The sequence below is a fragment of the Centruroides vittatus genome, unplaced genomic scaffold (genome assembly GCF_030686945.1).
Source record: "Centruroides vittatus isolate TY-2023 unplaced genomic scaffold, ASM3068694v2 contig_15, whole genome shotgun sequence".
Lineage (NCBI taxonomy): Eukaryota > Metazoa > Arthropoda > Arachnida > Scorpiones > Buthidae > Centruroides > Centruroides vittatus.
In genome coordinates this window covers 666,135-687,938 of record NW_027120927.1, presented here as the reverse complement: position 1 = coordinate 687,938, position 21,804 = coordinate 666,135, and the positions used below count along the sequence as shown (strand labels likewise).

Here is a 21,804-nt window from a genome sequence, read left to right as displayed (position 1 = left end):
AGTTAGATTGATGCATATTCGTGTAGCGTGTCTCGTATTATTCGTTAAGTAAATTGTGATTACAATTTTACATTCAATTACCTACTTTTAAAGTAATCTTTGGTCGTAATTTGGTAAAACGAACGCTTTAGCAACATAAATTTTAAAGAAATTGCTTGATTTTTGACGATAAATAATTATTTGGCAGGGCTGGATCATCACCTTGCATCTATAAAGTTGATTTATATGGAAAAACTATTGCAAATTCACTTTACTGTTGCTTGTAAAAGTCCAGTATTTATTCAGTTTTATGAAATTTAGCACCTTTCTACCAATTTCATTTGACAGCTGTGGCTAATGGTAAATTCTTTTGTTGAAATTTTAATATCTTTTGGTAGTAATCTGCTTGTTTTAACAAATATTTTGGTGAGAGACTGCGATGACAAAATCTTGATTTAGGTCAATTGAAATGTGTAAAAAAACCGGGCCGGGGAGTTGGAGTCGGGAGAAATTTCGGGTGGAGTCGGAGTCGGCAAAAACGTACCGAATTTGTACTTTGACCTCGACGTAAACTCGTACTTAAGCTAAAGACATACTTATAACTTGTCTAGTAAGTCTAAAAAGTGGCATTAAGATCACATGGTGGAGGTGAACTATCGTACGATATCATTTACCGTTATTAATACAGAGCTTTTGTGGCGTCGGAATCTGGGTTGTGTGTACCGACTCGGAGGCTCAGAAAAAACATCTGCCTTGACTAGAAATATTGTAATATAATTATATTTATATAAATATATTACAATATTTCTATATTATAATATATTTGTATAAATATATTACAATATATTATATACTATACAATACATTATATAATATACAATTTCTTATATATACAGTATATAAGAAATTTGTAATATATTTATATAAATATATTACAAATTTATATAAATATTGTAAATTTGTTGAGGAAAGCAAGAAAATCTCTTTGTATGGTGTGCACTATTTTTACGAAAAGTTGTCGTTCCTTCGTGCATCTGGTTATTTTTATAGGTGCCATGTATTAAATGCCTGTAAAGAAGAAATCTGAATTTAGAATATAAATATTGTCTGTAGAGGTAATTGCATGCTCTTTCTGCAGAACAATAATTAGGAAAACTGTTATTTGTATGCCAATTTAAATTACATGCTTGGTTGAATACTGGTTTAGCAAAGCAGTTACATATTGTGTTTTTACTTGTCCTTAATTACAATTAGTAAAAATATTTTCTTGTAGTTATTTTTAGAGTTGTTTTTTATTTAGAAAACTTGAAGTTGTCATTCATGTATAGCTCCAGTGTTCTGTTCAAAGTGATGCAGAACTCTTAGTTTTTATTTTCTTGTTTGTACAGTTTAGCTCCAATTTTTCACAGAAAAACTGTGCAGTGTTGACAACTCCAGTAATGACAACTTCAGTTTTTCTAAGTATAAAATGTCTTGCCACTTCTAAAAAGTGACTGGGCAGTAGTGGATGCATCTGACAACAAGCAGACCAGCCTAATATGTTGTCATCCTGCAAAATCATTAGTGATTAGTGTTCCACTCAATTATCTCACTTCATAAGGATCAATCTCTTCAAATTTGTCTAATTTTTGAGAATCTGTGTCGTTTCCACCAGTTCTTGTTGTTAAACTTCTATTATGCTCAACAATTGCCAGCCTTCTCATCAAGAGATCTTCATTTAAGCATTTATTAATTATAACTCAATTTTTGAAGGATTTCAATGATTTAAACTGGCAAGATTACTGGTATAAAATGTATTTATGGAAGGCATTTAACATTAATTACAATGCATCCATAATATAGAATCTCAAAATCTAAATTGTGTCTGTCATGATCTTTAAGTAGGTTATTTCAAAGTGATTATCAGTTTGCTTTAAAAAAAAAACCTGTTTTCAAATGAGAATTATCTGATTTGGATACTTTCCAGACATTGTGTTAAAAAAAACAAGGAAGAAAAAATTCTACTGTAAATAAATTAAAAGCATGTTTTTTTAACTGCTTTTTTTCTGAAAAATTGAAAAATAATTGGTTAATTATTAAAGATGAATTGGAAATCTAAAATTTCTGGTTTTTCACAAAGGAAATCTTTAGAATTTTGGGACTTTAAATGCTTCAGATGTGTTCGTAATGGCAATAATTTGTACATGTAATGAATGAGGAATGTTATTAGAGCAATCGGATGGAAGAGAAATGTACACGAATGTATGCAGTCTCTTACTGATTAAACTAAGAACAACAGCTGTTCTCATGTTTTGATAAAGAAACTTGCTATACCAAGTGATAAGTCAAAATTTCCTAACTGAATGTACCTTTATAAACAGTTGGCTTTTTTATATTAAGATAGACTTATTTGCTGTTAAATTGGAGTTGGAAACATTGTTACAGAGACTTTTATTAATGTACAATCATATAAGTTTTGTAGAAGTGATAAATTAAGCCTTGAAGATGTTATCTAAACCAATTAGAAAGTTTAATGGTTTTAGTGGTTCAAATGAATGTATACTGTTAATATTTGATACGTTGATAGGATATTTACAAATAATTAATAAATTTAGTAAGAATTAGTTTATTTAAACCAGTTTTAATATAACAAATATAAAGTAGAAGCTGTAAACAAGCTAGTTCACACCTCTCATTCATTATTTTTGCACTCACTTGATCTGCATAGATATACCAATTTTTATTCTATACAAACATGATTTCAAGCTACTCTGCTTTGTCTTGGATTCTAATTGATTTTCATGATTTGGGTAGCACTTGTAAAGTCATTTCAGTGTGAATTTGTACACGAAGACAAAGTACAGTAACTGGTGTAAGCATTTTGAGAAGTCATTTTCATGCTCTAACAACTTTTATTTATTTTTTTTTCATTTTGGGAGGCTGACTGTGCATCAAATGAATTTTAATTTACAGAATTTCATTTCGTATTGCATTTATCAGTATTTTAAGATGATGATAAGTTATCTATATACTCATCAGTCAACTCGTGTAATTTTAGAAGCGTTTGAATTTTACCTTAGGAAATTATCGCAGTCGGCATAATTCCGAATCCAAAGCGAGTTGGGATTATCAATTTTTGTGTGAAATAAGCAAAGTGTTTGTGGAAAAAATGAAGATGTATTTTATCTAATCATATTAATTTGATATATATTGTTGATATAATCTCAAGAGTACGATTTTTTGATAATTTATTCATTTTAATTTTATTCCAAAAATCTATTTTGAGCAATCGGATGGAAGAGAAATGTACACGAATCTATTTAGAAGCAAGACCCAATTGACTTTTATAATGTATGACCTCGTTTCCTTTATTCCTATCACTATAAAACATTGTAGAGAGCATGTGGATAAAGTTTCCCCTGAAGTCCATAATTGGTTCAGCCAGGCTCATATTGGAGAAACTGGCTGACTAGGAATAGGGCTTGACATATGAAGCTCTCAGGGACATATAGTGCTAACCCTCAGAATCATGTTTCTGAGAAAATTGTGTTTGAATGTTTGATAAAAATCCTAAAATGAAAAATCCCAAAACAATGAGATGACAGCCACATCTATAAGCAATGTATGGAAAGCAAAACTATTAACACACACCTATTAATACAATTTTAGGATTTTTTAAAACGTCGAAACTCGATTATCTCGGAAACGTGATTCCGAAGGTTAACGCTATACATCCCCGAGGGCTTCGTATCCGGCCAGACCCAAAAAATTATTTTTATCGGAAGAAGACGGCAGTTTTACTTTTAGTTTATTGGTAGGTTTGTGGCCAATTTGAGTTTTCTTACATATTGCATTGAAAAAGTAGTTGCTGGCTGGTTCTGTACGCCAAACTGCTCATGTAGCATCTAATTACTGTCTGTGGAATTGACAAAAATCATTTCTTTAATTAATGACCCAAAGAATGATCATGTGACTAAATTTAACTCTCTTAACTTCTTACTACCTTCTTACTAAAACCGTCGTAAGCCGGTTCTTCACTTTTTAGTGGAATGCCCAAAGAAGGGCCCAGAAGGGGCATCGAAAACGTTCGCATTATTAGAACAATTTTTTACTCCGGTTAGTAGGTTCGAGCGAAAGCTATTTTTATAAGTGACTAAATTCTTCTAAGTAAGATCGCTTCCCCTCGTCAAAATTGCAACAAACTTTTATAACAATTAATAGATTGTTTGAAGCATAGACATCTGGAAGTTAATGTGGCTCACCAGGAGTGTATCAACAACAAACTTTAAAATTTTATCTGCACACTTACTGATTTGTTTAATAGAGAAGCCATTGTACAATTAATAAGGTATACCAATCTGAAAATCAATGTAAAAAAGTTGTGGTTTATGTTCTGGGCTCAAATTTAAATAGGACAAATAAATAAATATTAGGGATTTAGTTATAAAGGAGTTGTAAATAACTCCTTTATAACTAAATGTGCATGTCTGTTCTGTTTTGCCAAAATCCTCATAATATTATGCTTATGGAATTTTTTCAGTTTAGAAAAGTATTTTCTTCTGCCCTATATGTGAAATTATGGTGTTATATACAAAGACAAGTTTTCGTATGTTAAAGCACAAATCTGTGTTTGGTGTTAGAATGATTTGAAAAGCAAAAATACTGTATAGATAAAACTAGAAAGTAAAATCTGAATGCAAGAAAATTATCAATTACTCAGAAAATAGGCTTTTTCTATCAGAAATCAAATGGTACGGGTCGGATTGTTGTTGCAGTGCACATTCAAAGTCTTTCGATAGTATTGCAAAGCTGTTCAATTTAAGTTTCATTTGTAAGTTGGTTTTTTTTGAATTGATTTGATTAAGCTATTTAATGAATTAACATTAAAAAGTTTATATCTTATAAAGAATACACCAGAAAAATTTTGTAGAATTATGACTAAATTTAAATTCAAAATACAAATACTGATTTAATTTTCAATTATTGACAGGCCACTTCCCGCTTTGCATCGATGTTCGTTGCCATGCATCACAACACCACGGAAGGTAAGACCGCACGCTTTTATTAATTATATTCTTTTGTATGGAATGTTTGTGTCGCAAATCTTAAATGATTAACTTTGTAAAATATCTCTTTGCATGTAAAATATAAAATATTCGATCGTGTTTATCCTAAATGTGAATGGTTTAAAGGTAATCTTATTGACGGGATCTATGGCATATGCTAAAAAATATCGACCGATATATTTATACTTACAAAAAACAAGAAAAATTATTTGCAAAATTTTCTTGAAGTGACAACTAACAGAATATAGTTATCTTCATAGTTATAGGATGTGGATGTTTCTCTTAGGGTGGAGAAAAGTATGAGGTTAATAGAAATAATATGGTTGTCACTTTTTATTAAATAACTCAAATGTGGGTGGCTATTCTTGAATTTATTTCAAAACTGAAATTGTAATGAGAAGCACAAATTGTACAGATTCACTACAGAGGGATTAAAAGGAGGAGGACACTTTTAAGTTTGTCCATAGAAAAATTTTTTTTTTCAAGTTTGTACTTATTGTCCCGGCAATAAATTTATATTAAATGTATAATTTTCGTAAGTGTTTGTGCCACCGCCAGAGGATAAATTGTAACGTTTTTCGTGTCGAAGCAAGGGAGAAGCCTTCAAATAAAGGTTGATTCTGCCGTGAAATTGTTATTTCCTGCCGGTGTACAAAGGGACTAAAAAGAAAGAGAACAATTTTAAAGTTCATCCAAAGGAAATTTTTTTCAAAGTTCACTAGAGAGGTTCTGTTATGAGCATCTCCTACTGAAACCTTTCTGTAGTGCCTTGATAGGAGACTATAGTTCATTATTATATTTTGATAGGTGGATTTCTATACCTCGCCGTTCCTCGGCGAGACTTGTGAACTTCCTACCAACACATATAGTAAAAATGGATAGAAGTATAGCAAACCTATGCTGTTGCAAACACCCAGTTTGATTGAGCACATTCTTATACTTTAAATAAAGAACTAAATTGAGCAACAGTTACCACATTTATAGCATTCAGTTGATTATTTGCTATTTGCAGCTTTGCAAAGTGTGCAATAAATTCCACTAAAGGAATAATCAGACAAGATATAGTTTTTATATGCTTTCTTATTTAAATTTTGTTAAATTTTTATAGTTTTTGATTAATGTGAGTACTAAAGGGAAATTTTCATCATAATAACTATTCGTAAATTTAATTTTCTTTGTTCCAGCTCTAGAACCGACCGACGTGATTCTCTACACGTATGGAATGAAAGATTTCTTTGTTACATTTTTCTACTTCTTGATTGCCATTGTCATGCATGCCATCGTTCAGGAGTATGCTCTGGATGTGAGTATCACTTTGCATTTCATTTGAGATGAATTAATATTCTGAGAAAAGTGAAATGAAATTCCTTTGTCTTTCAGAAACTGAATCGGAAACTACATCTTTCCAAGCTGAAGCACAGCAAATTTAACGAATCGGGACAACTTTTGATTTTCTATCTGATTTCTGTTGTCTGGGGAGGAGACATCATCCTGAGAGTAAGTCCGTAGTGTTACATTTACAAATCTTAGTATTCAGTAATACATATGAAATCTTTGTCTTGCAGGAAGGTTACCTGTTGAATATTGGAAAACTCTGGGAAGATTATCCTCACGCCGAGATGACGTGAGTTTTACGTAATTTTTCGGTTAAATGTTTTCGAGGTTAAATTAATTTTTGTGATTATTTTGTAGCTTCATGTTCAAGTTTTTCTTCATTATTCAACTGTCGTATTGGCTGCATTGTTTTCCAGAATTGTATTTTCAAAAAATCAAAAAGGTAATTTTGTATTTTTTGTTATAAGAAATTGGAATTTACTAAGAAACAAATGTAAACTCTTAAAATTCAATATATTTATGGAAATTTGAATGTGTTTGATGTTCTCTTCTATGCTTTCGGTTCGGCTTGAACACTTGAGGATGTTGACATTCCTATAAACATGCTGGAATAGAAGATTTTACTAGATAATTTCTCATTATGCTAATTTAATGGAAGATATGCTATTCAGGAAACAACTGCTTATTTGATGACCTACCAATTAGCTGCATATTTAATGGATGCAAATGGTAGTACTGAACCTTTCTAAATATCAAAAAAGTCAGTTTTTCTACTTAAATTTTGAAAACTTCAATAGATATGAACAAAATATATAGATGAAAACATGGCTGTAGGCCAGTAATTTCAAGCCTGCACTAACTGAATGACTTTGTTGTATGTAAACATCCAATACTCAATAGTTAATAAGTTATGGAAAATTTGAAACATTCCAAGAAACTTGTAAAACCTCTATTCTAGCATGAATCCAGAGTAAAGTCAAATCATTCCATTAAGCCAAACCAAATATTTGACAAATTGATGTAAAGGCAGGTGCAGTTCAGAGTTTGTAAGATCCTAGGTATGCACCTTTCCTCTTTTTAAATTTATAATTTAATATTAACCCTTTCCCGGCCAGGGTACCGATCTATCGTTACCCTATTCGTTTAGCAAAACGGCCAGGGTACCGATTGATCGTTACCCTGTTAACAATCGATTTTTATAAAATTTATCGACAACAGATGTCAGCACTTGACGGCATCGTCTTGTTTATCGTTCATTCTACATATTTTTGTCCAGGTTGTGTTTTGTCGACTTAAAAAATTTTAATTATCGGTTATTTTTTCTTAATTTTTTATTTTCTGATAATTTTTTATTTTATTTTCAGCATATTCATGCAATAATATCACTATAATAAGTTGATTTATGCTATAATAAGTTTATTCAGTTATAATATGTTAATATATCGTAAATATTTAAGTTATGACCTTCAGTTCTGATATTTTATATATTTTTTTTAATTTTTAATTTTTAATTTTTTTTAAATCTAAAATATTAGCAAATGTTACATCTATTGCTATTGGTAATCATATGTTTATTACAAAAATATATAGTCTTGTTTGATATGAAATGAATAAAGTATATTAGTTAATTATATTAAATGAAAGCAGAATAAAGTTCAGATTTCAAACAAATGTTTGGTATAATGTGCGATAATTTCACAACGAATAAACGTACGTGCATAAATGTAATATCAAATTGTACAGAACAATATTCTACGTCATTCTGGCTCAGTGACAATAAGAATAAAGTAACCAGACAATCGAAGTATCAAACACAAATCCGTGTTAATAACAACCACTTGGCTTTTTTCCACCTTTATTTAGTTGATACGGTACACGTTTCGGGCCTTATGCCCCTCATCAGTCAACAGTTCCTCCCCCAGTATGGCACTTGTACACGGTAAGTTTGGACATTACAAACTCGAGGATAAAAGTTATAAAATTCTTTTACATTTTGTTGTTCTCTTGTACTTCTTAGTAGATGGTTAATACACAGTACATTTTCAAAGGTCGTTCGAGCACTTTTGGCTCGTTTATGTTGAGACAGAATCCAGAAAAATTTTTTTTTTTTTTTTTAAAAGACAAATTTGTAGACCAACTTTGGGTATAAGTTTTAGTCTGAGCTTTCCCCTGTTGATTAGGTTTTGCGACATTTAAAATTTTCAAATAAATAAAGGTGGAAAAAAGCCAAGTGGTTGTTATTAACACGGATTTGTGTTTGATACTTCGAAGAATAATACAACACGGTTTCACAAAAATCAACAATAACCAGACAATGTTAATTTTGACAAAAAGTAACAAATTTTCAAGTTTGAATGTCAATTATCATATATTATTTTTTTTTCTCATAAATTTTTCAAACAAACTTTATTGAAAAATGTCGTATTTAAAACTAACTATATTGATAAATATATGTGATTTTTTTCATATGAATCAAATAATAATTTAATTTTTGGTGAATTTTTAAAATAATATTGCCCGATTTACCTATTTTGACCTTGGCCGTTTTACAAAATAAGGGGGCGTGGCAAACGGCAGGGAAAGGGTTAAAGGTGTCTTTTAATAATTTACACTTTTCTTTTAATAAAAATTGTTATTGGAACTGGAATCAAACCTACAGCAGTTGTAAATTTGATTTCCAATCTAAACCGTTCTTTCCAGATAAATGCAAGAATGTAGTAATGCAGGTTAAATGCTGAGAAGTTTAATCTTTGTACATTTGTGAATGACTAGGAATGAAACATTTTAGAATGAAGACTTGGAGACAAATTTTTATTGAAGATGAAACTTAAAATTGTTATCTTGACATTAAAATTATTGTTGTTTATGATGATAAAGTAATCTTAAAATACTAATTGCAACAATCTTTTATATAAGTACAGTTTTTTTGGTAATGCAAGAAAATCAAAACCAGTTTTGTATATTATTATATTGTTTTCTTTTATTGCTGCATTGAACACAGTTGTATATTCTATAATGTTCAGAGTGTCTAAAGACTTTAATTTAATCGATGCAATTAAAAAGTTTGCGATATCAAGATATTCAGATTTGTAAATTGAGTATAATTTGGAGCATATCTGTTTGGAAATTGAATTTTGCTTTCTAAGACTAATGTCTTTAAGGATAAATCATTGTTAATAAATCTTATTGCCAAGATTTTGTTCAGAATGAAGAAACATAAACAAAATATTATTCACTCCCTTCAAAATTTTATGTATTTTTAATGCAACTCAAATCTCATTCATAACATTAATTCTTCTAATGTTTACATCCAGCAGTGTTGATTCCATTGTCACAGAACACTGTTCTTCAACCTGTATATAGCTGGAAATGCTCCTGGAATGTAGTCTCAATTTCTGACACCAAGCTTGCGTGGAGGAGGACTGCTCGTTGGGAATCGATAAAGTCAAAGTGGTGGATGTACTGTGTATGCTGATAGTTTAAGGGTTAGAATACTTGATGTGTTACTAAAAAGTGAAGACAAATCTCAGTCGGAGCTTTATATTTTGGTGGTTATATAATTTATGCACACTTCTCTACAACAGAAATTGTTTTACATAATAGAACTGATAATTGTGTATACAGATGGAACACTATAAGACACTTTAACAAATGTAATGGAATTTTATTTGTAGTTTGTGAAAAAGTGTCTTGTAATGATCACTTCATGTTTGAAAGACAGTTTTAAATAATACTGACACAAAAGAATCTGTAAACATAATAAATGTGGGCATTACACTAGAACACTGCCTTTTGATCTTTTTCACTCACTTAGTCTCATTCTTTTGAGTGTAGACTTGTAGCATTTAACTGATCCTTCTTTTGTATCCTGAGAATACTCAAGGATTTATAGTAGATAATGAGCTTTTATTGTTTAAATAAATTTGTATATTGGATCAATTTATGTTTAGGAATGTTAATGATTTTGAATGTACATTATTATCAGAGATTGGCAATTTCCAATGAAGTTTGAGTCGTTGATTTATTAATTTTAAAAACAGTATTATTATTAATTATAAAATCTACTTTGAATTTTGAATGGTTATTAATGTAAAAACTTTTATTTCAGGACGAGATGCCATCCAGAATAACCTATGCTACTCTATATCTGGTATTTTTAGGCTCTGCTTATATTTTTAAGTAAGTACCAAATGGTAATGTGGATCTTGGTCTAAATTATAGTTTTAAATCAAAATTAAATATATTTACATTATACATACACAAAAAATTCTATTCATTATGTTTTTTAAATACATCAGTTAATCAAATTTTACTTCCATTGCATTGTTTTTAAGTGCTATTGAGCCTGTCAGTCACACTTAATAACTATGACAGTGAGGCTATAGATAGTTGTTTGGGATTATGTTTGATATACAGTCAAGCTGCTGGGTGTAGTAATCTGTTTTGTCAGTAAGTGGGCAACATTTATGGTTACATATCTAGCCAGCACATTACCACTTTTTCCCTCTTTAATACGGACTTAGTGTTGTTTAGAACAATATCTTTTTCTAGTGTTCTCTCTCTTTCCATGTGTTTTTGAGCTTTTAAAATGTTAACACGTGCTGTTAAAATTGAACTAATCACAATGTAATGAAGTAAACAATAACAGTAAGGTTGGAGAGATGCTAATGTTTTCTAGCTGATAGGCCATTATCAGGCAAAGATTGATGAGTCTTTGCCTGATAATGGCTTATCAGCTGTTAATTGGGTTGGAAATATCAGTGTCTCTCTGACCCTATCCAATGTTAAAAGTGTAGTGCATATTCATTACGCATTCTGCATATATATATACAAGGTATATCGTATGTACTCATATATAAGACAAGGTTTTCATTCGTTTTTCACTGCTTGAAAAACCTAGGTCATCCTGTGTGTGCAAGCGAAAGATTCTTTGTGTTCTTGCAATAATTTCTGTGAACCGTGTATAGTTCATGCTGCCATTATAGCAGGGTACTATTGTGGTCAAGGTGAATGTCGCTTTCAAAGAGACAGTTCAAAAATAGCTTTGAGGAAAGGAATGGCCAATCGCTGTTTCTGGCTCGTCAAATACTGGTCTACAATCTATTTATTGTTAGTTGGCACTTACTGTAAACAAACTAAGACACATCTCCCTTTGTTTATTGATTTAAACCTATGTCCATCAATTAGAAATTGCATTGCAAATTATTCATCTGCAGAAAATAGTTCCTTGTTATTTATAAAATCATTAATGAAATACTGGTCACTTAGCAATGATTATAAATGTAGTTATTTCATATTTGTCTGATAATGGTTAATTTGTTATTTTTAATGAATATTAGCACATTCTGAATCATTAAAAATAAACTTCTTCTGGTCATGTGCATTATAATGTTTTGGTTTTGTTTTCCATTCATCACATATTAAGGCAAACATGGTTGTTTGCCTTAATACACACATTTGATGATAATTTATTTGTGATTAAACAAAATAAAATTAGAATTGTATTAATAAATTTAATTTCCTTTATTCTGATCTTTAAAGTCACACCTCGTCCTATATGCAGGATTGTTTTATACATGAGTAAATATGGTATATAAAATTATAAACATTAAAATTATACACTTTCGTTTAGAATAGTTCATTTCAAAAGACCTGATTTTATTAGAAAGTACAGTACATCTGTATCAAGCAGAATTTCTCAAACTGTCAGAATTATTGAGTCTTCAGCATTATTTTTCAGTACACTTGAAATTTGAATTGTGTTGCCTTATATTTGTGCTCATATGAATATTTGAATAAGATAATGGCACAAAGAAGGAAAGTGTTTGGTTATAAGTTATGAAAAAAGTTTAATAGGAAGAGGGTAATATTGGCATGGGATAATATTTAAAGTAGCAGCATACATCTTGGACATTCAGTGGCAGCTGCAGAGTATAAAAAAGGGGATTCAAATTAAAAACAAAAGAGGAGACATTCTATATTATGCAAGAAGCTTCAAAGTTTATGATTCAACATCGGATCAGTGTTCCCACGGGGACCAATTGCACTCGGGACTAACTTAGGTTTGAAAACATTGAATGTGATTTGGTCAACATACAACAAACAAATAACTACATAAAAACAGTTAAATGAGACAATGGACAAATATCTTTAGTTTTTTTTTTATGACTATTTGCAGCATTGGCTAGAAGTCATGAATTTTCTGTTTGTCGATAATGGAATTGGGGACCCCGGGGATTAGGAAAAGAGTTAACTTTGCTGGAAAGGGACATGTACCCCAATTTATGGGCATCCCTGCATGCATCATTTTTCTGGTATTTGCTGCCGACTGAATAGTACTGAACTAGAGTATGATTTATTTAGAAATATTTTTAAGTATGTAAAACATTATTTTAGAATTTGATCTGCATTTTAATCAAAACAGTTGAGAATGGAGAAATAAAACAAAATAATTCGAAGTAGCTTTCTCTTTATTTTCTTATTTTATTTTTCCTCAATGTGGGTTCTTGACTGTGGTGAGGGACCTCCTAGAGATGGTTTAATAACTCTTCTTTACCATCCTTGGTATCTGAATGCCCACCCATGTGTTTGCCATGCATGGTGGCCCATATGCCAGAAAGGAAATCCTGATAGTCGAGGAGCAACGTAACGTCCCCAACACACTGCTTAGGCCTCTGCTTCGGATAAACGGGAGGCTCAAATCAGGCTCCGTTTGAGTCAATTGGCTGGTCACTGAGTCATTCTTGACCTCGGCCTGGAGTCAACCGATTGATGCAGACTGGGCGGACACATCCCTGCTTGACAGTTTTGTCATATCAGACAAAATGTGCTCTACTTGACTGCAGTGTGAGGGTATAATTCCTGGGAAACTCTGGTGTGACTGTCTAGGAGACTCCCATGTGATAGCATTTCCTAGTTGGGCCCCTAGGTGGGTGGAGTCACTGGGAGCTGAATTATTATTACATAATCATGGATCCTAAAAAACAAAAAATCCAGACAATCCAGTCAGCCAGCCTACTTGATAGTTCATGCTACTGGAGAAACACCTCTGTCAAAACGTTCTCCTTTTCCAATTCAGAAATTGTTTGAATCTACAGTTGGACGCTGAAAAAAATACAAAAATTGAGATCAGGAGATCTGCTTCTAGAAACAGCCTCATCTCAACAGTCAGCAAAACTTTTGGCAATAAAGACCCTCGGAGACATGGAAGTTTAAACTCATCATGTGGTGTGATATCTGTGATCGATCTGATGTCTGAAGATAAATCAGATATTCAGATCGGCCTTTCAGATCAAGGTGTTGTTGCTGTCCGACATATCTCCATTCATTGAGATGGCAAGTTGATACCAACTAAACACCTAATTTTGACATTTAACAAATCGACGTTGCCATCTTTTATTATGGCAGGATATCTGCGCTGTCCAGTTCACCCATATGTTCCAAATCCGTTGCATTGCTTTAAATGCCAGTAGTTTGAACATTCATAAATATCTTGCTGAAGATCATGAGAGTACTGAATGTACAGGTACTCCATGCTGCATAAACTGCAAAGATGCTCATTCTGCCTACTCACAGAAATGCCCTACATGGGAGGGAGAGAGAGATTCAGCAGGTGAAAACTGTGGATAATATACCCTCCCCAAAAGCACATCACATAGTCACTTTAGGTGCACCAGTGAAACAGAAGTCATTTGCTGCTATTTTGAAATCCACTAAGACGTGGGGTTCAAACAGATATTTCTCACCAAATGAATCTCACTTGCCATACAAAAAGTTTGCTGATACTATTTATGCAAACAGCAGAAAAGGAGAGTAAAAAGACAAAACCACCCCTACCTAAAACAGGGGTAACAACAGAAATGTGGGTTCTAAAAAGGCCAATAAAAACCCACTTAACAAAGAGTGAAAGCATCCCTCTTTAAATCATCTAAAAATCAGAGACTCAGTCTATGAGTAAGTTCTCTGACTTCTCTGACAAAGAGACTAATAACGAGGTGACACAACCAATCTCATCTCCAAAAGAAAAACCACCAGTGAAATTAAAGAGGGATACCTTTGCAAAGAATGCTGCCTCAAACAAATGGATTATAAAATAATCCAATGGAACTGTTGTGGTTTTCTCAACAACTTTTCTGACATTAAGCACTTGACATCATCTATCTCATCCCTTTGTATGGCACTCCACAAAATCCATCTGAAACCTGGAGAAAGAATTTCTTTAAGGGGATTTGATCTCTACCACAAGGATGATGATAGCCACAACCATCCCAGTGGAGGTGTGGCTATACTGATTTCAAATTGCATCCCATTTGTACTGGTACAAATAACCAGTTATTTGCAAGCTGTGGCAATTAGAATTTCTATTGGGAGTAGCTATCACAGTTTGTTCTATGTAGTTGCCACCAGATGTCAGAGCCAATGAGGATGAATTAGATAACTTGGTCAAACAGCTGCCAACTCCATTCCTTTTACTCAGTGATTTCAATGGCCACAATCCAATGTGGGGCAGTCCCGACATCAATTGTCGAGGCAGAGCTATTGAGTGACTAGTAGGCAATCACCAACTGTATCTATTCGATACTAGAGAAGTGACATACTTCCATGCCCCAACAAGAACATTCACTGCCATTGAGTTATTGTTAGCAAGTCCAAATCTGTTTTTAATATTTACATGGGAGGTTGGATCTAATTCACTCTCTAGTGACCACTTCCCAATATTTCTAAAATATCAAGGCAGAGAAAGCTGTGGAATAGCCTGTCAACCACGCTGGAAACTGAAGACACCTGATAGGCCTAAATTCTCCTCTATCACCAACATCTCTGAGGAAATGTTCAATATTGCCGATATCAATGGTGCAGTTGAAGCTGTCACTTCTAGTATTACTCAGGCAGCTGAAAAAACAATGGGAAAAACATCAACCAGATATCCAAAACTATGGTGGAATCAGAATTGTGAGGCAGCATTTTTAAAGAACAAAAGAAAGCATGGGGGATTTTCAGAAGATACCCTACTGCTAGCAATTTGATTGCTTTTCAAAAAGCAAAGGCAAATGCCAGAAGAATAAGGAGGCAAAGCCAAAGGGATCCTTGGAGGAAGTATTGTAAAGTACTATTTTTAGTATCTCAGGAAACCGACACTAACTGCGGCCGGTAAAACTTCCGTTAACCTAACGGGTACTTTACGTGGATTCGAGATTAGTTTGCCAGGCCTGGGCTTTTACGCGTGCACTGAAAAAATTAGTAAGAATAACGACAAATATCAAGTCAGAGAAAAAAGTTTTAAATATATTTAATTAGTAAATCGAATTTAACTATGTACAAATGTCTATAATCCAAAAGAAAATTTTATTAACGAAAATCAACAAGTCAACCCGACAATAAAACTCAGCCACTTAGCTTAACTTAATCTTAATTCCCTTTTGAAAATTGGACAAATCAAATACTTAAGAACTACGAACAAAATCTCTTACGAACTAACCACCTATCCGTCACCTCACTATACTAGGAACCTGTTTCCTCAATCCTTTTGCTATCGTCAAATCGAATTCCTCTTTAAACTCCTTGGATCGCCTAACTTTCAATCTGGACTTTGTCTCGAATTTTTCACTCAGTAGTACACCTCGATCAGGAATCACCTCGTTCGTCTTCGGTTAGCGAGCCGGTTTTATGTTGTGAGGTGACGTCACAATTCGGCTAGATTACTCCCCTTATTTACGTACTTAATTGTCTAACATCAGATTTCTTTCTGGTAGCTTCAATTCTCCGACAAAATCTTATAAACCGTTTACAAAGCATTTAGCAAAATTTTCTGGGATGTTTTATGATGGTTTAGTAAGTATTTCTTTTTCTAGTGAGTGTGGGGATTCCCCCCTTCATTTTTTTCTGCAGACTGTTCATTTCTGCTGGGCAGAACAAGTACGCGTGATTTTTCCTACGGCGCTTGTTCTTTTGTGAGTTGGTTTGTTATCTTCTTTTTTGGTTACTAAGAGAGTGGTGGGGAACCTTCGTCCTAACTAAACATAAGCCCGAAACAAAATATAATAAAATAAAAATAACGCTTGGACTCTGTTCCTTACAGTATGTTTCTAGCATAACATCTTTCAGTAGCTCAAAAGCATTCTGGGACAAAATCCATAAAATTAATGGGAAGTATGCCTCTCACTCTTTGTCCATGCTGGAAAATAATGGCACAATAATCAGCGATATACAAAGTATTGCTTATTTGTTGGGCAAAACATTTTCCTCTTCATCCATCAATATAATGCATTCAAAAAATTTTCAAATTTATAAAGCACAAGCAAAAAAGCAACACATTAAAACATCTTCTTACACAATTACTGGAATGCACACTTTACACTCGAGAACCTTAAAAGTTCATTAATAACACTTTAATAGAAAACTAACGTTTTCAACCATACTCTGCTCTTCCTCAGGTTTGTAAACCAGTAAGATTTGAACTTTGAATGCAAAGAACAATATTTACAAATTATTTTTAAAACCTATGGAATGTATGGAACAACATGTTCAAAAATTATTTAAAATGTGTGGAACAATCTAAGTGTGTGAAAAAGCAACATTTAAACTTTCATTCCTTATCTAATGAGGAATACAATGTGCCATTCACCAGGATAGAACTACATAGAGCGATCTGTTGCTCGGGAAATACTACTGTAGGCCCAGATAAAATCACTACAGCATGATTAAAAATCTTTTGGCAACAATATTCAAGTTGCAAAACAGTTACTGTCATGGTTTCATAAGTGCCAGATTAAAAATCTGTCAAAAAATTTCCTTGGTAATCGTTTGAATCTGTTTAACAGAATATGGACAGAACATACTTTTCCTGACTCTTGGAGGCTATTGATTATTATTCCCATTCCCAAGCCAGGTAAAGAGCACAAGAATCTCTCTGACGAGTTGTCTATGTAAACTTTTTGAGAGAACGGTAAACAGATGTCTAATGATTCTCTTAGAGGAAAAGTATTACTTTTCATCATATCAGAGCAGATTTCATAGGAACAGAAGTACCATGTGCAATTTAGTAAACCTTGAAACATCTATACACGAAGCATTTGTTAGACAGCAGCACTTAGTGTCTGTGTTTTTTGATATAGAGAAGGCTTACGATCGTTGCTGGCAATACGGGATACTCTGTGATCTGCACCAATTCGGATTGCAGGGTAATTTGCCAATCTTTATAAAAAAACTTCCTACAGAATCGAAGATTTCAAGTTAGGATGGGCATCACTTTATCTAGGCGTTTCACTCAAGAAGGTGTTCCTCAAGGTTCTATTTTGAGTGTAACTCTGTTCCTAATTAAAATTAACAGCATAGCTAACTGTCTCCCTCTTAGTGTCAAACATAATCTGCATGTGGACGACTTTCAGATCTCCTGCCAGTCTAGTAACATGAGTTTTATCGAGAGACAACTGCAAACCTCCCTAAATCGTATACATGGTTGGTCCAAGACCAATGGTTTTAGTTTTAACACAGAGAAGACCTAGTGCATCCACTTTTGCCGAAGGCATGGTTTACACCTGAATCTGAAATTCACCTAAATGGGGTTAAAACCCCAATGGTCAATGAATCTAAGTTTTTGGGTGTTGTGTTTGGCCAAACATTGACCTTTTTGCCACACTTTTGCAGTTTGAAGAGTAGATGTCTAAAGTCTCTAAATTTTTTAAAGGTACTATGCTGCTCATCCTGGGGAGCAGACAAATGTTCTATGCTTAGGATATAAAGCTCTTGTTTGCTCTAAGCTGGATTATGGATGCAATTGTGTACGGTTCTGCACGAGAATCTACTCTTTGGATGCTGGATCCAATCCTCCATCAAGCATTGCGCTTGTGCACTAGTGCTTTGTGAACTTCTCTTGTTCAAAGTTTGTATGTGGATGCTTATGAGCCACCACTATCCTTTAGAAAAGAACAGTTCTCTCTCTTATTATATTATATATTAAACAGAAATCTCAGACTAAACCCTCAGTTGATAGTACAGTATCAGATACTCAGCTGAAAAGATTATTTGCAGCTTGTCCAAGTAGTGTCCCTACATTCAACATAAGAATGGAGAATGTAAGCAACACAATTGACCTGGACACAAACAACATTTCACAGGCCAAGGTTGATAGTATATCACCTTGGTCAACTCCTGTTATAGAAGTAGACTTTAGCTTAAAGCAGTTTCCTAAGGAATCTACTTCAGATTACATGTACAGACAGCAGTTTGCAGAAATTGAACACTGTGACAGGAATTTAATTCCTATTTACACAGATGGATCTAAATCGGATAACTACGTTGGATAAGCCTTTGTCTGCAAGGATGAAATCATGGCAGAACAAATAGCATCAAATTCTATTTTTACTACAGAACTGCAGGCTATCTACCTAGCTTTAAAATATGTAATCAGCAAAGGTCGTCGTTGCTGCATGATTTACACTGACTCCGTTAGTGTCCATTGGGCTTTGATCTCGTATGAACCTAGTTCTCACTCCATAGTGATTAAAATTCGGAAACTAATTTGTCATCTTTTTACGAGTAATTTTTCTAAAATTTTGTTGGGTTCCAGGCCATATGGGTATAAGAGGGAATGAACAAGCTGATGCAGCTGCAAAGGCAGCAAGTCTTTCACAGCATAAAATGTTTATTGAAGAAGGCAACTTGAAGCTAGTCGTTTCTTAACGACTAGCAGAGAGATGGCAAAACATTTGGAATGCACAAATCCAGAATAAACTACACAAGATCAAACCTTCGATAGAAAATTGGACATATAACGAAGCATACGATAGGAGATCGGAAGTAATCCTTACCTGTCTGAGGATTGGACATACTCGGCCGATTCAACAATACCTTTCAAAGGGTGGTGATCAGCCAGTATGCCAGTATTGTAACTGTACTATAAGTGTTAAACACATACTGTGCAATTGCATTACTTTCGAGAGGAGGCATAGACAGTGTTTTGGAAATGGATGTCTGACAGAGATTCTGGGCCAGAGGCCATCTCATTAAGTTACTGGACTTTCTGAAAGTCACTAATATATACCTTGTATAAATAGATTTGATTATTTATTTAGTTATTTTTATATACCTTGTTTTTTTTATTTGTACTGGGTGTTGTTGTTAATATATATTATATACAGTAGAGAGTCGTTTATCCGAACCCCGGTTATTCAAATGCTTTTCAATCGGACTGTGTTGTGCCGAATCGAACTTTTTTGATACTAGATTTACTTCTAAAGTATAATTTTTATGTTTTTATATTTTTTAATATATTTATTTTGTTTGTACAAAATAAAGAAATGATTTTTAACGATACAATAGCCTCGATTATTATTATAAAAATTTTCGTTAGGCTTAAAATCGATGAAAATTCGACACGAAGTGACACGCAACAGAGAAAAATTTCAACGTCGAATAGGTTAAAATATTTTTTCGTACATAATCGGTTATCCGAACAACCCCAGTCTCCAATTGAATCGGATAAACTACTCTCTACTGTATTCATTAAAAATTTTCACTTTTAGACATGGTGCAGCTTAGCCTACATGGCTCTTGCACAAAAAACCCTAACTAACTCTTATTTTCTTTGATGAAGAATTTGGTTCTATTGATATTTTCTTCCCTTGACAAAAACATTTTATTCACTAAATACATTTATGAGATTTTCAAAAAAGTTTAGGGCTTATATTAAAATTTTAAAAATTTGTATATAAAGTTTAGCATCTTAATACAAATGATTCAGAAAAAATTGTACTTGTAGCCAGTCTCGATCGAACAAGAATCACGAATGAAATTTTGGATTACATCCAAGCTTCATATTTTTTTAAAAGTTAAAAATTTATAGAAGTTTTGATTTGATCTAGTAATTAGGACAATTGCTAGCTCTTGCTAAACATGGTAGTTTCTGTCAAATCACTCCACTTAAACGTCATCAGAGTGCAGTTCAGCTCAGACTCGTTAAATGCTGTTGTTAGGTGGCATCTACTGGGTATAGACTGCTCATAGTTTAGAAGAAAAGTAGGAAAGTTGAATTTCATCCACTCATGCAATAGCAATGCACCTACACTAGTAATACTGCACAGTATGTATACGGACTGCACTGGAGCGTGACAAAATACTAAGAATTAAAGTAGCAAGTATAATGCAATAATAAATAATTCCTGATACTCTCTTGTGATGTGGTCTTGTCACTCATGAATTTCTTTCCCTTTTTCAGTAAGATAATGTATTGCTCTTAATCTTTCACTTTTCCAGCTGCTATAGAATATAGCATAGAAAACATGGTAATAGGTTGCTATTGGGTTTTTGAATTTCTTGATATTCTGATACTCCAGGAACCCAGAAATGTAAAAAACAAATCCCACAAAATTTTGTGTGTTGATATCTATTTTGTCTTATGTCTTGGGACCTGATTAACTAAACATTTTGAAACTTGACTTGTTTCTTTCTATATATGGGTCATTGATGCTCATAACTTTTGATGGTTAAATATCAATGGGCAAGGAGATAGAGGGGTGAGTCTTGTATCATATCTTGAGCATGGTCAGACTTAATGAAAATTTTGTTATTTGCATTTACAATTTCAAAAGGAAAAAGTTAACCCCTAGTGTCTAAAGATAAGCATTTTATTTCTATAATAATATAAAAATTAATTTTTAATAGAATCTTATAACAGATGGCAAAATATACAATATTTCAATTTAAACTTAAATGTTTTGTTTTAGTAAAAAATTTCTCATAATTCAACAAATTTATTATTATTATGTTATGAATGTCATGCTCAGTTGATCTTGGTGCTGAGTGCTATACCAGACTAAAGTCAAGACATAGCTACCCAAAAAATGTTACATTAAGTTTCTGTGTTATTGGTATATGTGTAAGCATCTAAAAATTTCCTAACAATGTGATGTATTCAATATTGCAGCTTTCTGTAGTGCCATATATATGTTTTCATTAAGGTTTAACGCAGTGTTTTTCAACCGGGGTGCCACGGCGCCACGATTGGGGTGTCGCAAAGTATAGGACCTTTAGGCATTTTCTTCGAAATTTACTTAAGTATAGTTCGAGATAACTCGTTGTCAGTATTTCGACAAAATTCAATGGACTTAAATTTTGTTTTTGAACACGTAGAAATGCTATTTTTGCATTAAAATGCTACTTCAAACTGTCAATTTTTAAAATGTTTTCCCGGGGAGGGAGTCCCCTTTCCAGACCCACCCCAGCGTTGTGCATAATATTTGTTTTCGCAAAAAATTAATCTGCCTCCCCATTAGCCCCCCTTATTCAGATTATAGATCCGCCGCCGGTCAAGGGTGCCGTGATTTTTTATTTTTCAATTAGGGGTGCCACTTAATGAAAAAGGTTGAAAAACACTGGTTTAACGTTTAGACTTTTTTTTGTATTGTATGTGGTATAACACCAGTAGACAAGAAGACAACAGGTACAA

The 21,804-nt window shown here is 33.0% G+C and overlaps 1 protein-coding gene across 3 annotated transcripts in view; it reads left to right on the top strand.

The window, feature by feature from the left end:
- TRAM (translocating chain-associated membrane protein 1) overlaps positions 1-21,804 on the top strand; it is a 36,787-nt gene that overhangs the window by 2,453 nt on the left and 12,530 nt on the right. For all 3 annotated transcript variants that reach the window (XR_010879667.1, XR_010879668.1, XM_067262532.1), the window contains exons 2-7: positions 4,949-5,003; positions 6,209-6,327; positions 6,405-6,521; positions 6,590-6,648; positions 6,717-6,801; positions 10,468-10,538. Coding sequence is in view for 1 of the 3 variants with exons in the window: in XM_067262532.1 (XP_067118633.1) it covers positions 4,949-5,003; positions 6,209-6,327; positions 6,405-6,521; positions 6,590-6,648; positions 6,717-6,801; positions 10,468-10,538 (506 nt within the window). In the remaining 2 variants the exon portion in view is untranslated. The remainder of the gene's footprint in view (positions 1-4,948; positions 5,004-6,208; positions 6,328-6,404; positions 6,522-6,589; positions 6,649-6,716; positions 6,802-10,467; positions 10,539-21,804) is intronic.